Here is a 27,317-nt window from a genome sequence, read left to right as displayed (position 1 = left end):
CCCTTACGCACCTCCTCGAGTCTCCAGGGACTCTTCCACTCTGAGAGGCCCTGACGTCACAGGAAAACAGAAGGCAAGGAAGGGCACCTGTGAGGAAAGGTGGCTCACGTGGGGTAGGCAGCCGGCCGAGGCCACCACTCTCACCCCTCACGTGAGCAGGTGGCCCCCTCCTCTGGGACACAGCTGGGACTCCAGCGCCCAGAACGACCTCTGGCCCCACTCATGACGGGAAGCATGTTTCTAGAACAAGAGGGGAGAGCCAGGGCAGAACCTACCATGCTAGTCAGGTTGTTTCCTTGCACCATACACTGCTCTGAGGCTGGCCCGGGTGGGGGGACTGCATTTCACGTCTTCCCCGCCCTCCTCACAGAGCCTCAAGGACCTCATGAGCTAGAATCACACAAGAGCCACAAGTGTGACGATCTCCACGCTGAGCTGCCCCTCCTGCACCCCTGCCCGGGCCAGCTCACGAGCCCACCGGCGTCCTCCCACTACAGGGGTCTAGCCAATCTCCCCCGGAACTCAAAAACACAGAACAGCCATTTGCTTTCTCAGTTCCACCTGGTCCGAGAGCCAAGCCCAGGGCCCCGGCTGACCCTCTGTCACTCTGGAGCCGCTCTGCCATGGGGGGAGGTCAGGAGGGTCCCACTGTCATCCCACCTGCACGAGAGCACTACCGCCTGTGGGAAGGATACAAGAAAGCTGAAGACAACAGAAACCCACAGCCAGGCAAGGTAACCCTCCTTTCCTTCAGGGCTGAGCAGAGGGCTTTCCCAACCCAGAAGGCAGGGCAAGGGTGGATGGCTTACGGCTCAGCCAAACCCACCTGTAAAAGGAAGGCCACTCAGAAGTTCATGTTTGGTTTCCATCAGCCATGTTAAGACTTTCCCTCAGGCTACAGAAGCACAGGGCTAGGAGAGCTCAGAGTCCAAGCCCTCCAGGGAGCCTCCAGCCTGTTAGCAATGGAATCACAGGGCAGACAGGTGAGCAGCGCGTGACCCCTCATCAGGTAAGGCAGTGGAATCAGGGCTGACCCACAGAGGACACTCAGGCTCGGCCGCTCAAATGACAATGAACTCTTCCAGGCACAGATGCCGGGGGTCTACTGCTTCCGGATTTACAACCACCATTCCTTATCCATTAAGAAAGAGAAGCCAGGTTTCCTCTTTGGGGAGTATCCAAGCTCAGGCTATAAGAACAAAGTTTCCTTACATTTTGAACACTCTAAGTAGGATTCCAAAAATTATGATGAACACAAGACATGCAGCTAAGCAGGCTCCAGAGAGTCCAGAAACATCTCCCCGTGGTCAGATCATGTGACAGGTGTTGCTTTCGGTGTCAAAACGTGGAGCAGTCAGTTTCACAGTTAATCCCACTGCATCCGTGACGTCTCCCAAGCTTCTCTTGACCTGCACACCAGCCTTCAGCCAAACCTGGCCGAGGGCCTAAAGGGACCTAATTGGGACGGTCATGAACACACCAACAGAACCAAGATCCACCTGCAAGAACAAAGCCTAGAGCAGTGACCCCAGCAGAATGCTCCCTCCCTACAGCCACCTAATGAGGGTCAGTGAAACTCAAGTTTGTCGTGCAGCCCCAGGCCCCAAGAGAGAGGCAGCCAGATGTCTTTTCCAGCTCAGGTTGCATCTGCAGAGGACAATGAATGGAGGGGAGGAAGGCAAGGCAGGGAAGAAGTTTCCATCCAGATTTCCAAGGAAAGCTCCTCAGGTGGAGAAAGGCTTAGACAAAAAGCAAAAACCAGTGGACAGATGGCTGGAAGGTATGAGGAGTTATCAGTTTTCTAGTCTTTGCAGATTTAAGAATGAAGTACGAGGGTCCGCTGAGCCCAACAACAAGGCAGCCTGGGCTATGACACTCTTTCCGGTGGTTTTGGCATCATGACAGCCTATGTTCTCTCCATCCCTCTTCGCTCCCAACTGGCAGGACTGCGGGGAAAGGCACATCACAGCAGCGTTGCCCGGGGGGGTGGGCTTCCTGATCCAGAGTTAGATGTCCTCATGGGTGACCATGGGAACGCAGCATCCCTGCACTCAAAGCTCCAGTGACAGAACCGAGTCCTTGACCAGCTGCTGGAGACGAGAGAAGACCCGCCTGGCTATGTGCTCAGGCCGGTGCCTGCTCCTCCCATACTCCTGGGTGACAGTCACAGAGGTCGTGATCGCAGGAGGGCTCAATAGAAGCGCTTTCGGCTCTGGTCCTGCCATTTGTTGTAGAGTATGAGCCCAATGACAATGGCAAATACGGAAAACACCAAAGAGAAAAAGACGATGAGAAAGAGGGCCAGGCCACTCAGGGGCGGCAGCGGGGCTGTCACTAAGAAAGCAAGAGAGAAGCAAGTCAGAATGAGGGAGCCCGCCCGGTGGGAAGGACCAACCAACAAGCTATCGAGTCCCCATTTCTGGGAGCTAGAGCTCAGACTCTCCCTTTCCGGATGCCGCAATTTAAAACCTAAACAGTCCACAGTCTGCTCATCTGTAACACGGAGACAAGTGAGAAAGCAGGGGCAAGTGCTCCAAGTGCTTCGGAGAAGAACCCCGAAAAGAGGCAGCCCCGCCCAGCTGTACTGCATGTCACCCCAGACCCCCACAGCCCTCAACCTCCTCACTGGCCATGGGGCCTTTCCCCAGGATCCCCCGTGCTCACTCTCGGGCAGTTTCATGTTGTCCACCGAGGGCAGGAACACATCTCGATGCAGCTTCTCCTCTTCTGGGGTTCTCTCCACCGTCAGCTCAAACAACTTCAGGGAAATGACGTCATGGTTGTCTAAAGAAAAAGAGAACAAGGATTACTCAAGCCACCCTGAAAAAAGTGTCTTGGTTCAAGCTTCTAATCCACAGCTAACAAACAGTGACCTGAAAAAAAATAACTGAAACTTGTTTCTCATCTAAAATTAAGGACAAAGAACAGGGAATATTCTACATTATCCTGTACTTATAGTTTTTATCAACAAGCATGCATTACCTATATAATTTTAAAATTTAGAGAGGGACTTCCCTGGTGGTCCAGTGGTAAAGAATCCGCCTTCCAATGCAGGGGACGTGAGTTCGATCCCTGGTCGGGGAACTACAAGCCCGCATGCCTCGGGGCAACTAAGCCCACGGCACCTCAAGTAGAGAGCTGGCGTGCTGCAAACTACAGAGCCCACGCGCTCTGGAGCTGCGGTGCCACAACTGCAGAGCTCACACGCCCTGGAGCCCACGCACAACTAGAGAGAAAACCCGCACGCCACAACTAGAGAGAGAGAAGCCCGCGTGCCAAAACAAAAGATCCTGCATGCTGCAATGAAGATCCTGCGAGCCACAACTAAGACCCAATGCGGCCATAAATAAATAAATAAATAAAATATATAAAAAAAGGAAAGTCAATGTTATAAAAATAAATAAATAAAAATAAAATAAAATTTAGAGACGATACAAGAACTAACCCCTAATCACACATAAAACCTTCTAGTGAAAGGAGACACAGTAGCCCCACAGCTTCCCTTTAACATGGACAACACACACAAGCAAGACAGGAGAGGGCCTCACAGCAGCTGTTTAACGGGCCATGAGCAGGGCACAGCTATTGGCCTGCAACACACTTCCCTTCTGGACTGTGCCTAATTCTTTGCAGTTAACTGTTACCCTGAATCTCACTATTAATTACCAGAGAAGGATGAAGAAGTTAGGGACTCAATTTTTTCTCTCCTTTTTTAAAGTAACATTATAAATTCAGACAGTCAAACATACTTGACGTGTCTCAGTACACTGAAGTTGTATCTCTTACTGAAGCTCAACCCAACCCAACTTTATCCAGTGGGAGCCTACTGAAGTTGGCTCCCCAGTCCTTTTACACGAACCCAGAAGTTTTTGATATCTTCCTTGCTTTTCTAGGAAGTTTTCAGCCTGTATTTCCTACCTTAGACCCGGCATTAGCCATTTCCCCAAGAAGCTCCTGTTCCCGTTAGGATTGGTATTCGTATTAAGAGACCACAAATATGGGTGCTAGGGGTGCTCACTGCTACTAGGTTGGTTTTTGCAGACTGGATTTCTTGCCATCTCTATTTCTTGCCATCTCTATGGCATTTATAGCTGCTTGGACTCTTAGAATCTTTAGCAGACCCCCAGGTAAAAAAACTGGATTTACCTTCAATTAGAAAAAATGTTTTCTCTGCCAGGACTGAGATTAAACCATAGGACAGGATAAAGAACCACAGTGATGCTCCTCACAATGTAGGGGCATCAAAGGCTGGGACAGCTGTGATGTGTCCTTTCTCAGCAGTTTCCAATAGTCCACAGCAAAACAAGTTAAGATGTTAACAAGAAAGACCTTAATAGAAAGACGCAATTTGTATTTAGGGGTATCCTACAGGCGGAGAACATGGATGTACTAACCTAGGCATTGTTGCCAAGAACTTAGAACAAAGGACTCCTTAGGATAAACAAAAAATTATTCTTTGGCCATTTCCAACAGTTGGGAACAACTTCCCACTGACAAGTACAACAGGAGGTTAACTGAGCAGGTCCCAGAAGCCTGCAAGCTCACAGGAAACTTGTGGACAGGGATACCTTTTTCAACTTGAGTCATATAACAAGATTCCATAGCAAAGATCTCCAGCCTGTGCCTCCCCTTACCTGTGCCAAGGTAAGATGTCCCACAGCTCTGGCCTACCTGCACAGTATTTAGAACTGGCTGCCAAAATTAATCTCTTATAAGTGACAGGAAGCAGATCAATGGTTGCCTGGAGGCAAGGTAAGGGAGGAATGCTGCAAAGGGGCACAAGAGAACTTTTCCCTGATGGAAACATTCTGTATCTTGACTGGGATGGTGGTTATATATATGTAAATATTTGTCAAATCTCTTCACACTATATACTTCTGTTATGTGGAAAGCATATCTCAATAAGGTTGATTTTTTTAAAACAATTAGTTGCCAGGATTTACAAAATCAGATTTCATTAAAAAAATCCAGATTTCCAGCTTCTCTTGAAAAACTAGAAGACATGGCCTCATTGAGCCCACATTTTCTATTGGCAACAATGGCTGAAACTGAGTGCATGCTGCCCATTTCAGATGGGTATTTGCCTTTCTTTCTTGCCAGAAGAAAGTTCTACTTCATCCTAGCTTCACTCATAATACATTATATCAAAAGAACCAAAAGTTTAATTCTTTTCCTCTTCTGAAAAGACGTTATGATTGATGCTAAAGCCAAGGGAGAGAATAAGCACATAAAAGAAGCTTCTAATGGGAAACATGTAGGAAGAAAATCCAGAGGAGACAGAACAGTAGAAAAGCCCGGTACTGCTAACGCCACACAAGTCAAGGAAGGCAGGGGTTTCAGAGTAATTGGTCAAACAAGCTGAAGAGAGGACCAACAGCAAGCACACAGAACAGCGAAGAAACAGAAGGAGCTTTTACAAAAATACTTGTGCTAATAGCATGGCAGAGACACAGGCCTGAGTGCGGCATTCACCATGGCGGTAAGTTTACAGAGGCGGATGTCTTAGAAACGCAAGCATCTGCACACACAACAGATTCAAAAGTCTGAGCACAAAGGAGAGTCTGGGGGTCGGAAGAGGGAGGGCAGAATCGAGGAAAAGCTTTGTTAAGAGAAAGGGAACTAAGCACATTAGGTGAAAGGACAGGAACCTGGCTATAAAAGGAGGCACAAGAAATAGGAAAGCACAGAACTCAAAACACAGGCTGGAAGAGCTGGCTTGATGTAGAGGCAAACACTGCTTTCCATTAGCACCAAACATCTCCCGAAGACAACTGTGCTAGATAACCGCCGGCCTGGGCTTTTAAGGGATCTGGACACGAGAAGGCAGGAAGATAAGCGCTCACAGGGCACTTGTTTGCCAGAGTTCTGCCTGGCTGGCTCTCCCCTCTGAGAAGCCTCACCCAGGCTGCCTATCAAGATGTGACCTCAGTTAGGGCAAGTGAGGAGCGCACATGGCAGTACCTGAGAGATCCCCAGTGATGGAGGAGGTGCCGAAGTAGTAGCCCCGGGGCAGACGGACACCGGGCACCTCTATGCAGTCCCTCCACTCATGCTTGCCATCGATGTCCATCATTATCTAGAATAAAAAGAAGAGACAGGGCTTCCCTGGTGGCGCAGTGGTTCAGAGTCCGCCTGCCGATGCAGGGGACACGGGTTCGTGCCCCGGTCCGGGAAGATCCCACATGCCACAGAGCGGCTAGGCCCGCAACAGTGAGAGGCCGGCGTACCGCAAAAAAATAAAAATAAAAAAGTGATAAATCAGGGCCAGGCCACAGAAGTGGGAGCGAGACAGCCCATATCGCCAACAGGTCCAGAACAGGGACTCACCGTCAAATGCCTCTTGACATAGCGAATCACAAGGAAGGTGTCATAATGGAGATTGCGGACAATGGCCGTACAGCCCCCCAGCTCTGTAGGCCGCCCGTCCCGCTCGTGATCATAGCTGAGGGAGCCATTGTTCACCATGGCTGAGATGTAGGGGAAAACCCGCTGGGAAAGCAGGGAAGGAAAAGCAGAGAACGGTGAGGAAGTACTCTTAGGAACACCTGTGCAAACAGCATCAGGAATTCTGCACATAAAGCTGAGGTCCTCACAGCAGACCAGACAACCACTCTGTGGCATCACTAGCAGCCCCACACTGAGATGGTCACTCGAGGGACATGGCCCAGAGGTGACTGACCTCTCTACCTGCCTTCAGCAATCCTCCTTGCACCCATTTGGGGTGGGTCTGGAATGGCCCCTCTGACACTCTGGAGTCTGACTGGAATCCTCCCGAAGATCGCCATTGGGCACTTATAGTCTACACAGACTGTTGTTTTCCTTCGTGTGTGTGTGCGTGTGTGTGTGTGTGTAATGGCCATGTAAACGTATTGAAGAGAAAAAGCATTTATTATGCCTCTCTGCATGTGTCCACCTTAGCTCCATCCCTTCCCCCCCAGGGCAAGTATTTTGCACACAGAGGTATTCTGAAAATACCTGTCCAATCAGGGAAATCTTTCCATTCAGGATAGCACCTTTCAAATTCTAAAATTCTATAAGCATATGATGTTAAATGGGTCAGGACTCAGAAAGGGCAGTGCCAGAACCAGGCTGCAAGGTGGTGTTCTCCAGCCACAGATGACTATGCTTAGTCAAAAGACCACCCAGCCCATTTAGGCTTCACCACACATAACTTCTCCCACTAATATTCAGGGCAAGGTTCTCCCACTGAAAGTTTCCTCATATGCCACCCATTTTCCCACCTACTTCAGAGGTCCTCTCTCTCCAGTAGACTCGTAGAGCAAATTCTTCCCTAGAAATAATGAGCTAACCATTCCAGAACAAGCCCAGTGCTAAGGCAGTGCAGAGAGGCAGGCGGATAAAAGGACAGGAAACATGAGACATGCCACTTCTTTGGTGAGTCCCTCATTGTCCTAAACAATCAACATGCAAGGTGAAGATGCAGTCAAAATCGGAGACTGGTGACTCCTGAGACAATAGCCACACGGATTCTAAACAGTAGCAAATGTTGGATGGACACATAGGGAGTACGGGATGGCCATGGTGGGTCAAGAACTGAGTACCTGGACTCCAGGAGAATATCGTCTCTTCTGGGCCTGAGAGGGTCCAGCAGGTTATTATAAAAACAAGAGAGGGCACAGAAGACAGGAGACCAAGTCAGAAAGAGACAGCCATGGAAGAGCTATGACCCAGCTGTGGTGGATGAGCAAACCAATCTAAATCCCCGAACAGTTCAGGGTCCATGGAAGGCATTTCGCAAGTCCTCATACCCCTCAAAATTACAGGCAAAACTATATGCACAGGTGTTTGTACATTTTCTAAGGAGAGGGTCTGCTGCTATCATCAGATTCTCAAAGGGGTCCACTAGAAAGACCCCTCTAACCCACGCGGGGTCCTGAAACTCTCCGAAACTTTATAAAACACACAGCATCACACTCTCCAAGCAGGCCTCGCTTATGTCTCTGACAGTCCAAAAGTCAGGCCATAAGTTGGTCTGTACCCAGCCTACAGTATTTCTTTAGCAAGGGGAGAGACAGGAGTGATAAATAGGGCTAAATTCTTCCAAATTCAAGATGTCCTTTACTGCCCAGGATCTCAGGATATAGCTCTTTCCCAGAAGACAAAAATCCCATCATTTGAGAGGCTATCAAATTAACTCTAATCCAAAGGGATCATTTACCCTGTAATTGAGCCTTATGGACATATATTTCCAAACAGTTATTCTAACCGACAACATGTGGGCAAGAAAAAGCTCTGTGGGAACGTTGCAGCAGGACAGACTTAGAAAAATCACAAGGTTCAAGCATGTTTAGCTTTGCTCAAGAAAACTGCTACAGTTCTAAGCTACTAGCAATAACAGATACCCGTACAAGCTCAGCTCGGCCCTGCCCTACAGGAAGTGTGGGCAAAGGTGTAGAACCCAAAGCGTTCCTGCCCTCTAATCCTTAGTGAGCACCTGTTACGAGCCAGGCACAGTCCCAGATGCTGGGAGCTCAATGGCAAACAAGATAGGCAGACATCTGCTCTCATGGAGCTGACATTAGAGTGGAGGGGACAAACAATAAGTAAATAAAATCATTTGAGACTGATAAATGCTATGATGAAAATAAAATAGGTAACACAATAGAGACTGATGAGGAAACATCTCTCCGAGGAGACAACATCTGAGCTGAGACCCAAGTTGTTAGAGAGAATCCACCAAAAAATCTGAGGGCAGAGGAAGCATGAGGTTAGCATATTCAAGGACCAGAAGATGACAGAGGTGTCTTCAACCCAGCCAGTGAAGAAGGGGGCTGGTGTGAGCTGAGGAGGGAGCTAGCTCACACCAGCCCCTCACAGGCCACAGCAAGGGTCTGGGGTGAGCCTCAGAGCAGTGGCTCTTCTCTTGTGCCACTGGCGGCATATGTACAGGATTACAGAAAGGTATGAAACGAATCAGTGGATGATTAAACTACTGGAAAACTACTCTTCTACAACTATCATTCCGGACAAGGGAATCGTGAGTATGTTATCAGCAGTTTACAGAGATGCGCTTCTGACAAGAAGCCCGTAACTTCAGTGAACAATTAGGGAAAGAAGGGATTGGAAATGCCCTCGTGAGCTCTGATGATCCCAAGGCTTGCTTCATTTATCAACCCCAGCACCTGTGATCAGAAGTTGAAGTTGTAAAAAAAGAAGTTGAAGTTGTATCTTTCAAGGGCGTGCCTAGGACAGCGATCCTTAACCTAAGGGGGCCTTACCAAGGCTGGTGAAGCAGCCAATGAGCCAGTATCAGCCAGAGGCAAGCTGGGCCTCAGGATGACCTGGGGGAGTTTTTCAACTGCACATACACGTGGGTCCCGCAGTCAAAGAGCCTCACTCAGTAGGTCTGGAATGGGGCACGGGGCTATGGATTTTTTAAGAGGCACCACAGACAACTGGGATGTACAGCCAAAGTTAAGAAATACTGCCCTACACAGAGTCCCACAGCTTTGGAGCTGGAATCTGTCTACTTCAGCAACTCCTGACTCAGCCTTCCACCTTCCAGCTCACATTAACGATGTCTTTAAATGCCATCTTAACTTCTATGCCCAGTCAGGAGTTCTCGAAGGGTTCCTTGGGTACCCACTCATTTGACACAGCAGCTCATTTTCTTTCCTTGGAAAGCAGCCTATATATAGCCAGAACCAAAGGCAGAAGAATCACCCTGACTCCGGCAAAGGTGGTAGTTTCATTCCTAATTTAAGAGTCATCAAAAATTAGGAACTCCTACCTATTGTCCAAATGGTTGATGTCGGAAAGGTGGGGAGATGTCTGCAAATTTTTGTATTACAAGGCCCTCCACACGGTATTGCACCTTCAGCGCAACTTGATTGAAAAGAGACTCATGAACTTGTGGTTGTATGGATCCTATGCTAAAATTCCACAGGTGCAAAGCACACAGGCTGCGAACCACTAGGTGTGAAAAAGAGCACACTCGGCCCTCTGTAATCAGGGAGACCTGGGTTCTAAATGCAGTTACACCACTCACACCTGTGTACTCTCTCTGAGATTCTATTTCCTCACTGTAAGCAGGGAGAATAATACACAGCTCACAGGGTTAATTACGAGGCTGAAATATGTAAAGCATTCAGTACAGTGTCTGGTATTCAGAAGGGAGTCAATAAATGTTCATTCAACCAATGACTAAATTAATGAATTTTTAGATATACTGTTCACAGGTGTTCATATATAAACACAAAGCCAAACATATGTCTTTTAGAGCAGTAATTCCCAGACCATTGGCTGCCATGGACCACTAAAATCTCTAAACATGTTTTTGGGATTAATAGGCTTGCCTTTTCTTGCTTTTTTTTTGCCTACTAAATATATTAAAATATAATAATGAATGACAGGACAACCATCTATAATAAACATCATTTTTAAAAAGAACATTCTAAACCAAAAAAAGAAAGAACTATATAATTTTATAATAAATAATTAATAAAACATTTCACATTTATGAAAAGTCACTTCACTGTTCCTATTCTTAAACCAGTGAAACTCTGTAACCAACCAGTACGAGTCTATGAACCAGCATCTAGGAGTCATTCTCTTAAAGCAGGTTTACCAACCTAAACCCCAGTGCAGTTGAGGAAGCTGGCCAAGTTTGCTCCCTGGAACCTAGATGTGAAAAAAAGGAGGGTGGGAGGGGAGAGGGAGAGCACAGAGCCACACCAGCTACTGCCAAGATGTCGGTAAAATGTCTCTGGGAATGTCACTTAGTGGTGTGAATACGCATAGCTAGCGTTTTTTGAGAGCCTACTCTGGGCCGGCCACTGTACTCAGTAATGTATACATATGCGTTCATTTAATTCTCACAACCCTAAGAGGTAGTACTGGTATCTGCATTTCACAGTTAAGAAAACTTGTTTAAGATAACGGAGGTATTAAGTAGTGAAACAAGCGTTTGAAACCAGGTAGTCTGGCCTCAGAGCCCTGGCTCAATCACTATGCCACACTGCTCTCAAGATCAATCAGTATGGAACAATGGTTGGTATATACTTAGATACAACCAAAACCAGCAAACAAACAAACAAAAAACCTAGGTCTCTAATATACCCTGAAACACAAAGAAATACTGGAAAATGGCTCCAAATTAAAGGAAAGGAGAGATATGACAACTGAACGCAACACAGGATCTGGGGTTTTATTTTGCTATAAAAGACACAGTGGGGACAACTGGTGAAGGTCAATAGATTAGATAATAATATCGTTATCAGTGTTAAGTTCCTGATTTTTATCACTGTGTTTAGGGAAAACAAGTGAAGAATTTAGGATTAAGTAAACATGATAAAGGCAATTTACTCTTAAGTAGTTCAGAAAAAATATACACATATGCATGAGGTCAGACACACACACACACACACACACGCACACATGAGCACAGGCACAGACAAACATACACATATACACGTAAAAGAAAAGGACAAAGCCAATGTACTAAAACATTAGCATTTTGGGAAATCTGGGTGAAGAGCGTTCTGGAATTCTTTGTTGCATTACCGTAAGTTGTCTGTAAGTCTGAAATTATATCAAAATTTAAAAAATTTTAATGATTAATCTGAATCTAGTATTTACCACACTTTCAATTTTTCTATGTCTAAAAAATTTCAAAATTAAAAAAAGGTTTAAAAAAACAGTATGTTAAATATGATGCAATGTTTTCATTTTTAGAAAGGTGTGTATAGTTCTGTTTTTTAGTCTTTTCTGATTTTTCTGTAATGAGCTTTTACATAAAAATAAGAATTAACAAAACAAATGCCTCTTCTACAGCACCTCCATGTGACCGTCCCCTTGGCTCACCAAAAGAACACACTCACTGCCACTTCCCAGACAGATACTTTTCAGACTTTCAAAACTTCCTAAGTCGCTGGTCCTACAGTACTCTTCATCCAGCTAACCCTTTGTGCAGGAACCTGGACAGAGGTGACTGGTTAACTGAGCAATACCCATCCTACTTAGAATGGGTAACATCAGTGAGATTAAGCGGCATGAGAAGGTCCCTGCTCCATAAGCCCCCAAACTCCTACTAAACTAGACTAGCTGTGACTCTGTCTCCAAGTCTCAAAGCTCCTCAACTGGAGGATACGGAATAGTGCAGCCTCCAGGCCAGCTGACTGCCTGGAAGAGCTTCACATACTTGAACATTAATGATCATGAACTCTTAAACTCACAGAACGATTTTAATCCCATTTATCTTAGTTGTGATCCCCAACTAGAACAAACGCAAACCATGTAATGTGGGGACTTCAACAGAGTACTGTAAAATCAGGAAACCTCAAACTCCAGGTATGCCCCAAACACTGAAGTTCATAACCCACCTACCCAGATTACAAGGGCCAAGATGCAGAACACAGCCTAAGAGGCAACACCTTAATCTGACTACTAACCACCATTATGGTAGTATGTGAATACTTCTTGTTAACTCTAGGGAATAGGAGATCTTGTCTTTAGTTCTACTGTGGGGAACCCATGAATCTCCTGACATTGTATATAAAATCCTATTGTATTCAAATCTACCAGAAAGCCGTACATTTCTACTTCCCCTGAGAACTAGCTCTCACCAATGAAGCTCAGCCTCACTGCCTAATCACATCTGAGAGCTTGCTGGACCTAGTTTCCAAAGGAGTGTCTCTTAGAAGACACTGCCTCACCAAGGACTGAGAAAAAAAAACAACCCTAAGTCACATCCAAGTAGTATAACAAGAGAATTTAAGAAGTTATGGAGTTCCTTTAATACTGTAAAAATTCTGTCCACCAACAATAAAGAGACCAAAAGGGATTAGTGTCTTCATCAACATAAAGATTTCAGGGAATGTGCTTTTCAATTGGAATGGCGTATTAATTTTCTTCCAGTTTCAAAAGAGGATAAACAATCACCACATTAAAAAAATACGGGAAGCCCCTCAAACTGGACTTCCAAGCTGGCCTGATCGGAGAAGAGCAGTGAGCTGCTCGCACCACTTTCCAACCAGCTGTTTCTGCCTCCAGGGGTGAGGTCCGAAGGTCTCACTGGGATGAATGAGGGCCAAGGCTGCAAAGGGCTGCACTTCTGGGCTCTCATTCCAGGAAGGCCTCTTGCCACCATACTCTGATTTCAACTGAGAGAAGACATTCCTACTCCAAGACTGCTACTGAGTTCTCTGCAACTTTTCACCAACGTCTGGGTTCTCCTGAGAAACGGATGACCATGAGCTGATGACTTCCTGGTGCCAAGAAAAGATGATCAGGTTGTGTTTTAATCAACACTGTAAAAAGTTAGCAATGCCAAGATGTAACTCACATACCACACAATTCACCTATTTAAAATCTATAATTTGGGGGCTTCCCTGGTGGCGCAGTGGTTGACAGTCTGCCTGCCAATGCAGGGGACACGGGTTCGAGCCCTGGTCTGGGAGGATCCCACATGCCGCGGAGCAGCTGGGCCCATGAGCCACAACTACTGAGCCTGCGCGTCTGGAACCTGTGCTCTGCAATAAGAGGCCGCGGTAGTGGGAGGCCTGCGCACCGCGATGAAGAGTGGCCCCTGCTTGCTGCAACTAGAGAAAGCCCTTGCACAGAAACGAAGACCCAACACAGCCAAAAATAAATAAGTAAATAGATTAAAAGAAAAAATCTGTAATTCAATGGGTTTTAGTATGTTCACAGGTAAGATTATAACTGCAATGAACCGTAGAACACTTTCATCACCCCTAAAAGAAACCCTGTGCACTCTCCCCACCCCAGCCCCCAACCCTGGCAACCACTCATCTACTTTGGCACCTGGCAACCACTCATCTACTTTGTCTCTATAGATTTGCCTATTCTGAACGTTTTTTATATATGGGATTATACAATATGTGGTCTTTTGTGACTTGCTCCTCTTGCTTAGCATCTTTCCAAAGGTCATCCACATTGAAACATGTATCAATGCTTCATTTCCTTTTAATGTTGAATGATATCCCATTGTATAGATATAGTTTGTTTATCCATTCATCAGCTGATGGACATTTGAGTTGGATCCATTTTTGGCTATTATGAATAATGCTGCTATGAACATTCATGTAACTTTTTGTGTAGACATGTTTTTATTTCTCTTGGGTGTATATACCTAGGATTGGAACTGCTGGATCATATAAACTCTACATTTAACCATTTGAAGAACTATGGAATAGTTTCCCAAAACAACTGTACCATTTTCCATCCCCACCAGCAGTGTATGAAGGTTCCAATTACTCTACATCTTTACCAAACTTGTTATCATCTGTTTTTTTAATTTTAGCCAGACAAGTGGATATAAAGTTGGCATCTCATTGTGGTCTTTTTTTCCTCACTGTGGTTTTGATTTGTATGCCCCTAATAGCTAATGATGTTGAGCATCTTTTCATGTGTTCATTGGCCATTTATATCTCTTCTTTGGGAAGTATCTATTCAGATCCTTTGGCCATCTTTTTAATTACTGAGTTGTACCTAGAATATATAAGGAACTGTTACAAGTCCCTTATCGGATATACAATTCACATTTATTTTCTCCTATTCCATGGGTTGTCTTTTCACTTTCTTGATAGTGTCCTTCAAAGTATAAAACTTTTTAATTGTGGTGATTCACGTTTAGTTTTTGATCCACTTTGGGTTAACATTTGTGTATGGTGTGAGGTAGGGAAACACTTCATTATGCTGCCTATGGATATCCAGTTGTCTCAGCACCATCTGGTGAAGAGATGATTCTTTCCTTACTGAACTGACTTGGCACCTTTATCAAAAATCACTTGTTCATAATTGTGAGGATTTTCAATTTTATTCCATTGACCTATATGCCTACCCTTATGCCAGTACCACGCTGTCTTTATTACTGTAGCTTTACAGTAAGTTTTAATTACAGGAAGTGTGAGTCCTCCAACTTTGCTCCTCTTTAATCAAGAGGAGGCTATTCTGGTTCTCTTGAATTTCAATACTGATTGTAGAATCAGCTTGTCAATTTCTGCAAAGAAGCCAGCTAGGCATTTGAAAGATAGGAGTTCCCTCACATCTGTAGATCAATGTGGGGAGTGTATCACCATCTTAATGATACAAAATGTTCCAATCCATGACATGGCATGTCTTTCCACTGACTTAGCTCTTTTTCAGTTTCTTTCTACACTACTTCATAGTTTTCAGAGTATAAGTTTTTCAGTCAAATTTATTTCTAAGTACTTTACTCTTTTTGACGATAGTTAATGGAATTGTTTTTACTTTAATTTTCGGATTGTTCAGTGCCAGAATGTAACACACAATAGACTCTCGTATGTTATCTTGTATCCGTAACCTTGCTGAATTCATTAGTTCTAATAGCTTTTTGTGAATTCATCAGCATTTTCTACAGATAAGATCACATCATCTACAAAGAGAAATCGTTACTTCTTCCTTCCCAATCTGGACTAGCTGCCCTGACTAGAACCTCCAGTACAATGTTGAATAGAAGAGGCAAGAGCAGACAGTCTTGCCTTATTCCTGATCTTAGGGGGAAAGGATTCAGTCTTTCACAATTAAGTATGATGTCAGCCGTAGGGTTTTCATAAATGCCCTTTATCAGGTTAAGCTCCCTTCTATTACTAATTTGTTGAGCATTTTTATTATCATAAAAAGGTATTTAATTTTGTCAAATACTTTTTTCTACATCTATATGATTATATGGTTTTTGTCCTTTATTCTATTAATATGGTCTATCATATTAATGCTCAGATATTAAACCAATTGTGAATTCCTAGAATATAGTGTATTTACACATGGTGTATACTCCTTTTTATATGTTGCTAGGTTTGGTTTACCAGTATTCTGTTGATGACTTTTACATCTACACTCACTAGAGATACTGGTCTGTACTTTCCATTTCCTGTGACGTCTTTATCCGGCTTTGGTATCAGGATAATACTGGCCTCAAAGAATGAATTACTTAGCATCTGCTCCTTTGACTCTTCATATGGGTTGGAGAATTGGTATTAATTCTACCTTATGTTTGGTAGAATTTACCAGTGAGGCCATCTGGGCCTGAGCTTTTCGTTGTGAGTCACTTTTTAATTACCAATTCAATCTATCCAGATTTTCTCTTTCTTCAACTATCATTTTAACAGCCATTTATGGTCTGACAATCTCACTGTGGCACAGGTGGTACCCTGTTCTTTAAATACTAAAGCTCTTGACTTACCTAAACAACAATTCTTATATTGCTCGTGGGGGAACTGAGGTTGTGATTTTGAACAATGTGTCCAGATTTCAGGGAGCCAAGGCTAAACTCCCTCACCCCCTTCTCAGATGCATTAATGTTGCTAGTATTTTCCCAATATTTTCTCATGAACAAATGTGGTAGACAGTGAACTGAGCAAAGATGTCAAGGGCACTCTGGTGACAAGGAAACAAGAAACCAGAGAGACAATTTTGCCACTGCCTTGAGTGACCTGCCGAATTGTTCCACAGCCCCTCCTGCCTGCTCCTTGTCCTCCTCGTCCAGCATATCTTCAACACACGACGTTTCCAAATTTTCAAAAGGTACTATATTTGTCACCCTCTCCTTATGAGCTCAAAATAATAGAGCAAAATAAAGAGATTGCAGTCTCTGGAGTCAAACCCACTACCTGGGTGTCACTGACGAGTTTTTTTTAACCTTTCTGTACTTCAGCTTCTTACCCATAATGTAGGGATAATAATAATATCTACCCCAAGGGGTTGTTAGGATAAATAGCTAAGACATGTAAAAGCACTCAAAATGATGCCTGGTGCCTTCAAGTATGATGTCAAAGAAAACCATGCCGCTAACAAAACACATTTGACTTCACCCTCTAAGACAGTACCAGGTCATTGGGATGTAGAGAGGAGTACACTTTCTCCACTCTCTGCACTGAGCATAAGCTCTGAGAACTGAAATTGCAGAGGAGATCACTCTGAGAACGAATATCTCCGTTCTCAAGGAAATCATCCTGGCATAAGGAAAAAACGGATGGGAGGTGGCAGAGCACCATAATTACAAGTGCAGCCTGTGGAATCAGGTGGACCAGTGTTCAAAATCTGGCTCCACCTTACGTTGGCTGTCACCTTAGACAAGACACTTCTCCAGTCTTCTGTTTATGCATTGGTAAAATGGGAAAAATAATATTGACTATAAAGAGATTTGATGAGGATCAAAATAATAACTGCAAAGTACCTAGCACATAACAGCCACTGAAAAACAGAAATTGCTTTTATTCGTTTTTTTTAAATTTAGCTTTAATAAATAAATTTGTTTAATAAATAATAAGGAAACAATGACCTGACGTTGATCCAGGGGTTCTTCAACCTGGTTATGTATGGGACTCTCACCTGGAGATCTTTGAAAAAGTAAGGGTGCCCAGATTGCACCTAAGACAAACAGCATCAGGCTCTCTGACCTCGGGGCCTGGACATCAATAGTTTTAAATGCTCTCCAGGTAATTCCAAGTGCAGCTGGGAGTAAGGCAGAAAAGAAGTCCCGATTTTTACCATCTGAAACGAATTTTTTTTGATTAACATCTACTCTCCTTACAAAATGAGGCCCATCAGATCTGCCCTCTCAACCAGAATTACTCCTATCTGATGGAGAAATGGAAGCTAAAAGAGTTTGAACGATTTATTTCTGGGAGAAACAGGGAGCCACGTTTAAAACTCTAGTCAAGGGCTTCCCTGGTGGCGCAGTGGTTGGGAGTCCGCCTGCCGATGCAGGGGACGCGGGTTCGCGCCCCAGTCCGGGAGGATCCCACGTGCCATGGAGCGGCTGGGCCCGTGAGCCATGGCTGCTGAGCCTGCGCGTCCGGAGCCTGTGCTCCGCAACGGGAGAGGCCACGGCAGTGAGAGGCCCATGCACCGCAAAAAAAAAAAAAAAACTCTAGTCAAGCCCTGAAACCCACACCTCTTATTCAGATGTATTTCTAACTACCACCACTATTTCTTCAGCGAGACTGCAAACCTTCTCATGACATTCCCCTCATTAAAATCCTTTAATGCACCCACCCCCTTAAAATCCTTAGAAACCCAGACTCCCCAACAGACACACCACCCTTCAGAACCTGCCCCACAACGTGCACGGTGAGGACGAGTCACCTACACTCAGGTTGCTCTGCTGCAGGTCTAAACAGCCAAGTCACCAACTCCCCAAGGAGACGCTGCTCAATCTCACGGGCCAGTTACTTGCTCAAGAGGGAAGAGTGTTAGCCGCAAAGAATGCATTGTGAATGGCGGCCCTGGAACATGGCGAGACTGAGGGCCCTGTTTTTCTTTCTACCCTCATCTCTCCCTGACCCCCCTTTTCCCCTCACATCCACTTTCCCTTCTCTAACTCTATCACCTTAACACATGGCTTTTCCCTCTGCACTGGTTCCTAAGTCTGCAGACTTCAACGTCAATGTCACTTCCTGGAAGAAGTCTTTCCCAACCACTGTCCCCACCACCACCGTTCCACCCCAGGTTAGATGCTCCTGCTGGGTCTTCCTATAGCCCCCCTGGAGCACCCCCATCAGCACCCTCACTACTTCATCAGCACCCCTGCTACTAAGTGCAAGGACTGTGCTGGTCTCGCTAATTCCCAGGGCCTGGCACCTTGAAAGTGCTTGAGGTCTGATGGACGGAAGAAGGGCCCAGAAGCAACGTGGAGAAGCAAGTCTATAACTGACCCACAACAAAGGTTCCTCTCCTAACTCAGGTCTCACTTTCTACTTTCTCTAAGCAGAACTCTGTGGGGAATGTGAAAAACTGTTGAATCTGGGTGTTGTATATACAATGATCTGTTCATCCAATTTTTTTATAAGTTTGAAATTTTTCATAAGGAACTTCTGGGGAAAAAAGTACAGTAAGTTCTGCCTCCATTCCTAATCCTGCCCTCTTTGCTAAATATTATTTAGCAACAGGATACCCAGCAACAACGTGTCCTAATCACCTTCCCACCATCTGCTCTTAGGGCCGTTAGGCAGAGAGCGAGCACAGACCTGTTGCTAGTATAAGACAGTACTGAAGAACACTCAGGGTCAGCTAACAGCAAGAAGCTTCTGCCAACAGCCAGATACTGGGTTTCAACAAAATGCTGAGATTTCATCAATTTCTTTCTACAGCCTTTCCTAGAGGAGAGGAGACTTGCCGTGCAGTCCTCTGAGAAGAGGAAGAAGAAGAGGATGCTGGCAAGGGGGAGCAGCTGCAGAAGAGAGCTCAGCAGTGATACAGGACGTCAGGGGAGTGGGGGTACATAAATTCAGCTTGCTCTGTGCTGGCCTAGGCGCACCAACCAGCCACGCGTGCTCAAGCCTAGGGGCTCCCAACGTGCACAAGAGAGCACATTGTTAACACTAAAGGAAAAGCCCCATTCGCGAGAGCCATTCCCAAGGCTGTGCCCCATAAACAGCTCTATCTAGAAAACACCCTGACAGAGACATTAACTCTTGAAGTTCAGCAGGTGAAGAAAATAGAACCGAACCCCTCACTTTCTTTCCCCTCTGCTTCCTCTTGAACAACATTCCTAAGGCAAAGGGCTGTGACGTCAGGGCAGCTGACCTAAGCTCTCACACTTGCCATTACCTCTTGCTGCTTCTCCTCATTGGGATACGTGTCTACAAATACTCCCAGCCCCACAAATTTGTCCATGTTTCCAAACACAGGCCCTAGAGAGAGAGAACAGATGATGAACAGTGAAATAAAGCCAAGAGTTGATAAAGGAATAATACATCACTATGATAGAGGAAAAAATGAAATTCAAAAGACTCCCCAGCCTCTCCTTAAGATGAGGAAACGGCTGTAAAAGCACCCAGTGAAGGGCACGGCCTGTACCAAGCACCCAGTAAGCACCTGCAGTTGTCTGTCATTAAAGGCGGGAAAGAGAGAAGGCCAGCACCACCCTGTTTAGCACCCCAGTTGCTCCCTGATCCAAACTGGTTGCTAAGGCGCCCCTAAAGAATTCTGCTCCACAAACACCTGGTGACGACTACACCCCTGAGAGAACTGAATTCCCAAGTTTCCATTTCTTGTTGCAGAAGAGATCAGGTCAAATCAGGCTGAGTTTTGCCACAACTTGGAGCAATGGCTCCCGCACAACAAGGAAAAATAGATAACTCTTCTCCTTTCTCCTGACTCAGGAGTTCTGAGATCGGTCACTACGCATGCCCAGAAGAAACCAGCATGCCCAATGTCAGTGTTCGGAACAGGCAGTGCTTTCCTCTGGTCAACGGGCCGGGAGGTTTCAAAGGGAAAGTGGAAGTTACCAATTAGCAAGAAATCACCCCAGGATGAGTCAAGTTCAGCTGCTTTTAGGACTCAGACCCCATTCTAGAGACTAGACAGGCCAGTCTTTATCTACAGACATCAAGGGAGAGGGAAAACCGCTGGCACTGTGGAGATGCGCCCTTCTCAAAAAGAAGGCACACAAAAAAGCAGTACTGTCAGGCACCCCACAAGAGCAACCCAGGGTCCCAGTACCTGGCTGCATCCGATCCTTCGTGTACCAGATCGCCAAGCCGTCCCCGTGCAGGTTCTTCTTCCCTTGTCCGTGGATTTTGAAGTGCACCTGCAACTCCCAGTCTCTCAGGAAACATGGCTAAAGTGAAAAAGACCCTAGAATCAGTGAGGAACATGAAACACGAAGCCCTCAGGCCCTCATCCACAGTCTACAGACTCGGAAAACACAAACGCAGGTGACGTGAGGCTAAGGGGTAAAACCGAGATCTAAGACTTGCTAAGTGTTCGTGTGGTAAAATTAAACAGATTGAGCCATTCAACTGTATATGATATTTAATATGAAAAGTGAATAAACCTCCCCATTATCTTCACCATCTCCCAACAGAAACAGGATAGCACTCCACAGTTGGAAAAGACAAGAGAACTTCGTGTTAGAGCACTGTGTTCCTACATCCACCCAGCAAAGGATCTCAGTCTACAGAGCAGAGGTGGCTGATTAATTAACACTCACCTGCAACTTAAGATCACCCGTCTGACAGAAAGACTCTAAAAAGCTTGGATTTCAAGAAGGGTCAAAGCCCCATTCATTACAAAAGAAAAAGATAAGCTAAGTCATTCTGCAAAGGTCTCCAGAAATAATTAGCAGATGCTATAAACAACTTTAATTGGCTAGACTTTGTCCTATGCCAAGCTGAGGGGCACCTCAGAGTTCCCTTGAGAAAGGGTAAGCTATGCCCCCACCAACCTCAGGCCCACAGCCAAGCAGCACAAATGCACCAAAGGAGAACACCACCATCCCCAGCACAGGGACAGCCTCTGGTGGAAAAACATTTAAGGAGGTGGTTACCAAACAGACTCTTGTTTTTCTTCTTCTTCTTTTTTTTTTTTTTTTTTTGCGTTACGCGGGCCTCTCACTGCCGTGGCCTCTCCCGTCACGGGGCACAGGCTCCGGACGCGCAGGCCCAGCCGCTCCGCGGCATGTGGGATCCTCCCAGACGGGGGAACGAACCTGCGTCCCCTGCATCAGCAGGCGGACTCCCAACCACTGCGCCACCAGGGAAGTATCAAATTGTGTATCAAAGCCTTGGAAAAATGGAGAAGGAAGTAAGTAGATGGTTAAGTGTTCTAAATAGCTGAACACTTTCAACCACTTTCAACCGATTTTCAAACCAGAGTAGGCATTTGATTTACAGAGGCTCCTGGTTAAAGTTCACCGTGAAGAAAGAAGGGAAGGAAGAGCAGATAGACCAGTGGGGTTCAGACAAAAGCCCTCCAAACAGACTGTTCTGGGGAATTCCCTGGCAGTCCAGTGGTTAGGACTCCGCACTTTTGCTGTCGAGGGCCCGGGTTCAATCCCTGGTCAGGGAACTAAGATCCCACAGGCCTCGTGGCGTGGCCAAAAAAAAAAAAAAAAAAAAAAAAGATTGTTCTGGGTCTTGAGCAACATACTGCTAGATTATTTTCAGTTTTCATTTTTAATTTCTGGGAAATCTTCCCAAAGTGTTAGTATTAGGAGTACATAGTCAAAAATAAAAGGGGTATGGATACTCCTGAGTTCACCAAACAACCCTGAAACCTCCAATAGCTTTCCCTCCTCTGATGAGCCCAATCCCTGTGTTGTCATTCGGGGTTCTCATCTTTCTGCTATTTCATTTAGATTTCATAGCAAGAGTGAAATCCAGTGGCAGGAAGCTGCCCCACAGCCAATGGGCAGGTATGATGCCCCTGGGAGAAGAGCAGGGCCAGAGAAGTTCACTGAGCCAAGAGGCGTCTGCCATCTATCCTTGGCCTTGTGTAGCGCAATGCTGTACAGTTTTGCTCAGGGATACGTCTAACAGTGGGTCTCAACCTTTGCTGCATATTAGACTCACCTAGGGAGCTTTTAAAAATCCCGGTGTCTAAGCGGCACCCCATTCCAATTATTTCAGAATCTCTGGGGGTGGGACCCAGCCACCAACTCCAATGGACAGCCAAATTTGAGAACTGCTCAAACAAATCCATCCTATTCAAATAACTCAGAAACAAGGCCAAAGCTCATTCTGAGAGTCAAATAACAAAAAATACAGGTATCAGAGAACCTGAAAAAGAGCAAGATAACTAGATCCTACACTAGAATCACTGCTACATAAAAGGGTTACGTAGAGACAGCTAGCAAGACAGCAGCAAAGTCTTGGACACAATCACTTATAATCCGTAGACCTGTATCAGTGAACCTTGTAACAGAGGTATAACAAACAACAGCACGTTTCTATAACCATTTTAACTTTCCAAAGCTTTTTCATGTCTATTGCCTTATTTTATTCTCACAATAATCCTGGTGGGCAAGTAGAACAGATATTATGAAGCTCACTTAACAGTTGGAGAAACTGCAAACTGAGAGAGGATAAATACCGGCCAGGGCTCACAGTGGGTCTGTGATACAGCTAGATTGAGAACCCAAGTCTTTCAACTGCCAGCCCTTCACCTCTTCTACCAGAACACACTGCCCTGCATTCTGTCCAAGACTGAGTTCAGCACTGCCATCTGGGATAAGGGGCCAGCTTGTGCAAACAGCTCCACGTAGAAACTTCTCATCCCACTGCTCCTTTAGAGTTCTCTGCCACACAAAATGAACAGGGGAAATAAATCATTTCCTTTTCTGAGATTCACTTGTCTACAACTAACGATAAAAACCATGTACAAGTAAGTTCTTAGCTTCTACAAACCCACGAGAAAGTGTTAAAGGATGCCAAGGTCATTCCTAAAAGTGGTCATAAAAGATTGAGAAAGAGCCCTGGAAACCGAAAAGAAAGCATCATCTTACACTTGTACAAAATCACAGTGAAGCCACACCAGGAATACTGCATTCACTTCTCGCCGCCATACCTCAAGGAAGACAATGTAGCTAGAAAAGGCCCAGAGAAGAAGGACAAATAAAATGACCAAGGGCTCAAAGTGGCTTTTACACGAAAATAAAATTTAAAATTCGACTCAAAGGGAAATAACAAGGCGGGGGGGGGGGGGTTACTGGGATGAAGCTTGAGATAAATTTAAAAGAGCAGTCTTCTATTTCATAAAGCAAAGTAATTAAACATGAGTTAACTTAACCTGCAAAATAACACTATCAGGTCAATCAGGAATTAAAGACTGCTATTTTTCTATTTTCAGAAAATAGAATCAAAATTGATTATCTGCTATACTTAGGGCAACAGAGCATCTCCCTGAATATCTGATTTCATTATGAAGGTCACGATAATCTCTGAAATGAAAATCCTTGATATCCACAGAAGACAGAATACTGGGATAGACAGTGAAATTAAGTCAGTATGCCACTGGTGAACTTTTTAGTACTTTCTGGGTCAGCCACACAGGAGGGAGAAAGATTCTTACCACCCGGTTCCACAGGGCACCCTGTTTACTTTGCATATCTGGGGTAAGGCGGATATACTGGGTCATCACCATGGCATTGCCCATCAGATTCCACAGGGAGGAACTGCTTGTGCCTACACCTACGGAGAGGAAGTAGATCAGTTCATTCTCTTCAACACCAACCCGTTCGGAAAGCCACCATGGACCCTCCGAAAGCTGGAGTCATCACCGTTTTTTCCTTTCATGTCACTCGATCTCCCACCTTCTGTCACTCATAACATCTCAACTCTTTACCATCTTTACAGTTTCCTTTCACAAAGACTTTCCAGGTGAAGACCCCAGAGCACATCAGAGCTGTCACTTTATCCATGCCACAGTATCCACAGCTCAGATCCATTCTTCCCCATTTTGTATGTGAGTAAATTTTAGCACCATGAAATAAAAAATTTCCCCAGTTATACCAAAAGAGCTTGACCCTTTGGGGCTCTGGGGCTTAATCACATTCTTTCTTTGAACAATCCAAGCGTGAAGCTACTTTTCTCCTTACTTCAGACTATCAGCCCCTTGAGAGTGAGAACTTTGTGTCTGTATAACCCACGGTATTAGCAACGAGAAGGCACTGGATGCATCTGCTAAGTAAATAATCACCCTTAGCAGCAGTGTATACACTCCTGCACTTTGTGTTTTTGTTTGCTGTCCCCATATCTTCCAGTGGGGAAACAGACTTGTGTTAATTAAGCCATCTACACTGATTTGGTCTTATTTGTAGCTAACCGTGTAAATTTTCTGGTTGATAAGCTGTGCCTAGCGGCCTACGAACACTAACCAGAGCAAAGCTAACCAGCCTCTTTCATCAACAGGGCTCCTGGACTGGAGAAGAACACGTGTCTTAACTGACAACAGAATTTTATCTTCTCAGTCCGGCCAAGTTCTACCCTACCTCTGCCGCCTGCTTTATTTCTAGCACATCCACAGCTCCATCCGGAGCCCGGCTCATTGCTAGTGGCCCTCAATCACTCCCATCGGTCGCAGTTCTCTCCCCTTCCCACATTCCTCCTGTTCAACTCTACGCTCCCCTTCCTCCAGGCCCGGCGCTAGCGGCATCCGAGAGTGCGGCTTCGACCTGCTGGAAACTCCCAGGGCTAACTCCGGGGTCGGGGGAAGGGTAAACGGGCCCCTGCCCTTCGTACCCGTGGCTCCCAAACACAGCGAGAGCCCCCGGTGCCCCCACCCACAGCCGGCAGCATCCTCGGGGCCATGAAGCTCTTCACCGCCCCCGCCTCTCCGGACAAGCTCAGGTCCGGAAGCTCTCCCCAAGCACGACCACCTCGCCCCCGGCGCCTCACCCTGGTAGGGCTTCGACAGCGAGTGCTCCCGTTTCAAGTACTCGAACGTTTGACCCGCCCTGACTTGCCGTGGCCCCTGCCCAGACCCCAACAAAAGAAGAAGGAGCAACATCCTGGACCCATCCCGAGCCGACAAACGCCGCCGCCACAGCTGCCACCACCCAGAGGGTTGCAAGGCCGCCGCCATCTTTCCCACTGCCTTCCCTTCATCGAAAGCCCGCCCCGTCGTCCAAGCCATTGGCCCATGGAACCACCTCCTTCACGTCCTATTGGCTCTCGTTGAGTCCCCGCCCCCACAGGTGAGCATCTCACCGATTGGCTGGCTTGAGTACCAGTTTGCCTTGCCAACTCAGGAAAGGGGCGTGGCCGAATGCCTGGATTTCCTTATTTGCATTTGTCCTGAGTGCCACTAGGCCTGCTGGGATACGTAGTGATTTCCATTTCGTCTATACATTCTAGAGTAAATTTAAAGAGATAAAATGTTTCTTCCAGTTCCACGCAAACGTTCTAGCCTCTCTGCCATAGTACCCTCCTGACCGTGCGAATCTATCAACTGATCTATAGAAATGAAGGGAGAAATAGACAACTTCACAACTCCAGCAGTTGGAAAATTATCAGGAAAATTATCAAATTTATAAAAGACTTGAAGAGCATTATCAAACAACTTGACCTGATGACATTTATAGAAATTCCAGCCAACAACAGCAGAAGACACATTTTCTTCGGGTGCAAAAGAAACATTTCCCAAGATAATCTGAACCAAAAAACCCAAACCTGCACACATTTAAAAGAATTGAAAGCACATAAAGGATGTTCTCCTATCATTACAGTATTAGACTAGAAATCAATAACAGAAAGATTTCTGAGAAATCTCCAAATGTTTGGAAATTAAACTAACTTCTAAATTACTCGTGAGGGAGTAGGAGGCACTGGGCGACTTCAGTGAGTCCTCTGAGAAATGGAACAGAGTAATCAATCCTTTACCTGTTGGTGCAATAATACATCCGAGCCCTGAAGCCAAAAAAGTAAGATTCATCCCAGCTTCCATTCTCTTTCTCAGCAATTCCACCACCGAAACAGTAAATAATCATGTCTTGATGGTTTTATCCCTAACTATTTCTCAAAGCCATCACATCCTTTCCATCCCTCCCTTTGTCTTTCCCCTGAACCACAGCAAGTGTCCCAACTGTTGTTCTGTCCACCATTATCCACATGGCCATCCAAGTGATCTAAACCATCTACCCATGCACTTTCCTGAGTGTCAGGGTTAAATAAGTCCATACAGGTAAAGCTCTTACTTCTTAGAGTACTGTCTGCCATGTAGTAAGCACTGCAGTATCAGCAGCATCACCATCATTATTAACAGAGCCCGGTATGGTTCACCATCACCTGTGGGGAAGAGATTCAGGCCCCTCAGCCATCTGCCATCTGGCCCACATACCCCATTCCTTGTCTATATGCTCCAGTTTCCCCTGTTCCCTCTCTTTTGCCCCAGCCCACTTTCTCCTGGAGGCCTTCCCTGACTCCCTCAGCCAGCGGGCAGTGCCCCACTCTGAGCTCTCAGTGTTTCCAAGCACATTTCTTACACGGTACTTGCCAGCTCTGTGTCTCTGTCTTCCCAATAGACTTGACCAAAGTTAAATCCTTCTTTCCTGAGCATAAATATATTTAGTAGGAGATATATGACTATGAGCCTGTTTTATGGGGGATCAACTTTTTAAAATTAAAGCTGTCACAGCTATTGATCTTTTACACACTCCACACAGAGCAGATGACGGTGATAAGACATTAGGAATTGAATATAACTATCCGTGTCATACCTTGGCTTTAAAACCGTGCATGCCTCCCAATTACCACAGGATAAAATCCAAACTCCTTAGTGTAACATTCAAGGCCCTGCTCAGCCTGAGTCAAATCAGGCTGTACACATATCTATTACAATGTGTGTCATTCTGAATTATGGTGCTCAATTAGCAGATTATATGTTTGTTTCCCCAGCAAGTCTGAGAGCTCCTGGACCACAGGGAGCAGATCTTACTCATTTCCTATCCCAGGCCCCACCCACTTCCCCACTCCCTAACCCATCACCCAGCACATAGTAGGGATTCTCATTGTTTTGAATAAGATTATTTTCATTGTATTTCTCTATCAGCTGGAATTTTTTTACTGTGGTAAAATATACATAACAAAGTTTACCAT

The 27,317-nt window shown here is 45.5% G+C and overlaps 1 protein-coding gene across 2 annotated transcripts; it reads right to left on the bottom strand.

Annotated features, from left to right (window-relative positions):
• Positions 1-857: 857 nt before the first annotated feature.
• LMAN2L (lectin, mannose binding 2 like) lies at positions 858-25,328 on the bottom strand. Of its 2 annotated transcripts, XM_065890774.1 has the most exons (9): positions 25,119-25,307; positions 23,794-23,912; positions 20,446-20,563; positions 19,552-19,634; positions 7,563-7,595; positions 6,328-6,489; positions 5,962-6,076; positions 2,665-2,784; positions 1,170-2,334 (listed from the first exon to the last, which is right to left on the bottom strand). In XM_065890774.1, the coding sequence occupies exons 1-9, from the start codon at positions 25,303-25,305 to the stop codon at positions 2,192-2,194; spliced, it is 1,080 nt and encodes a 359-aa protein (XP_065746846.1). In that variant the 5' UTR covers positions 25,306-25,307; the 3' UTR covers positions 1,170-2,191. The 2 variants fall into 2 exon arrangements, with proteins under 2 accessions (XP_065746847.1, XP_065746846.1); XM_065890775.1 differs by lacking the exon at positions 7,563-7,595 and having other exon boundaries at positions 858-2,334; positions 25,119-25,328.
• Between the last annotated feature and the right edge of the window lie 1,989 nt (positions 25,329-27,317).

Source organism: Phocoena phocoena, chromosome 14 (genome assembly GCF_963924675.1).
Source record: "Phocoena phocoena chromosome 14, mPhoPho1.1, whole genome shotgun sequence".
NCBI classification, from domain to species: domain Eukaryota; kingdom Metazoa; phylum Chordata; class Mammalia; order Artiodactyla; family Phocoenidae; genus Phocoena; species Phocoena phocoena.
Note: the sequence above shows the minus strand (reverse complement) of the source record. Positions and strands in the feature narration are given on the sequence as shown.

Coding starts and splice junctions, on each gene's coding strand:
- LMAN2L (XM_065890774.1), bottom strand. CDS start 25,305: ATGGCGGCGGCCTTGCAACCCTCTGGGTGGTGGCAGCTGTGGCGGCGG. Junction 19,635..20,445: donor GAAGGATCGGATGCAGCCAG/GTACTGGGACCC, acceptor CTCTCTCTCTAG/GGCCTGTGTTTGGAAACATG. Junction 2,335..2,664: donor CAACATGAAACTGCCCGAGA/GTGAGCACGGGG, acceptor TTGCTTTCTTAG/TGACAGCCCCGCTGCCGCCC.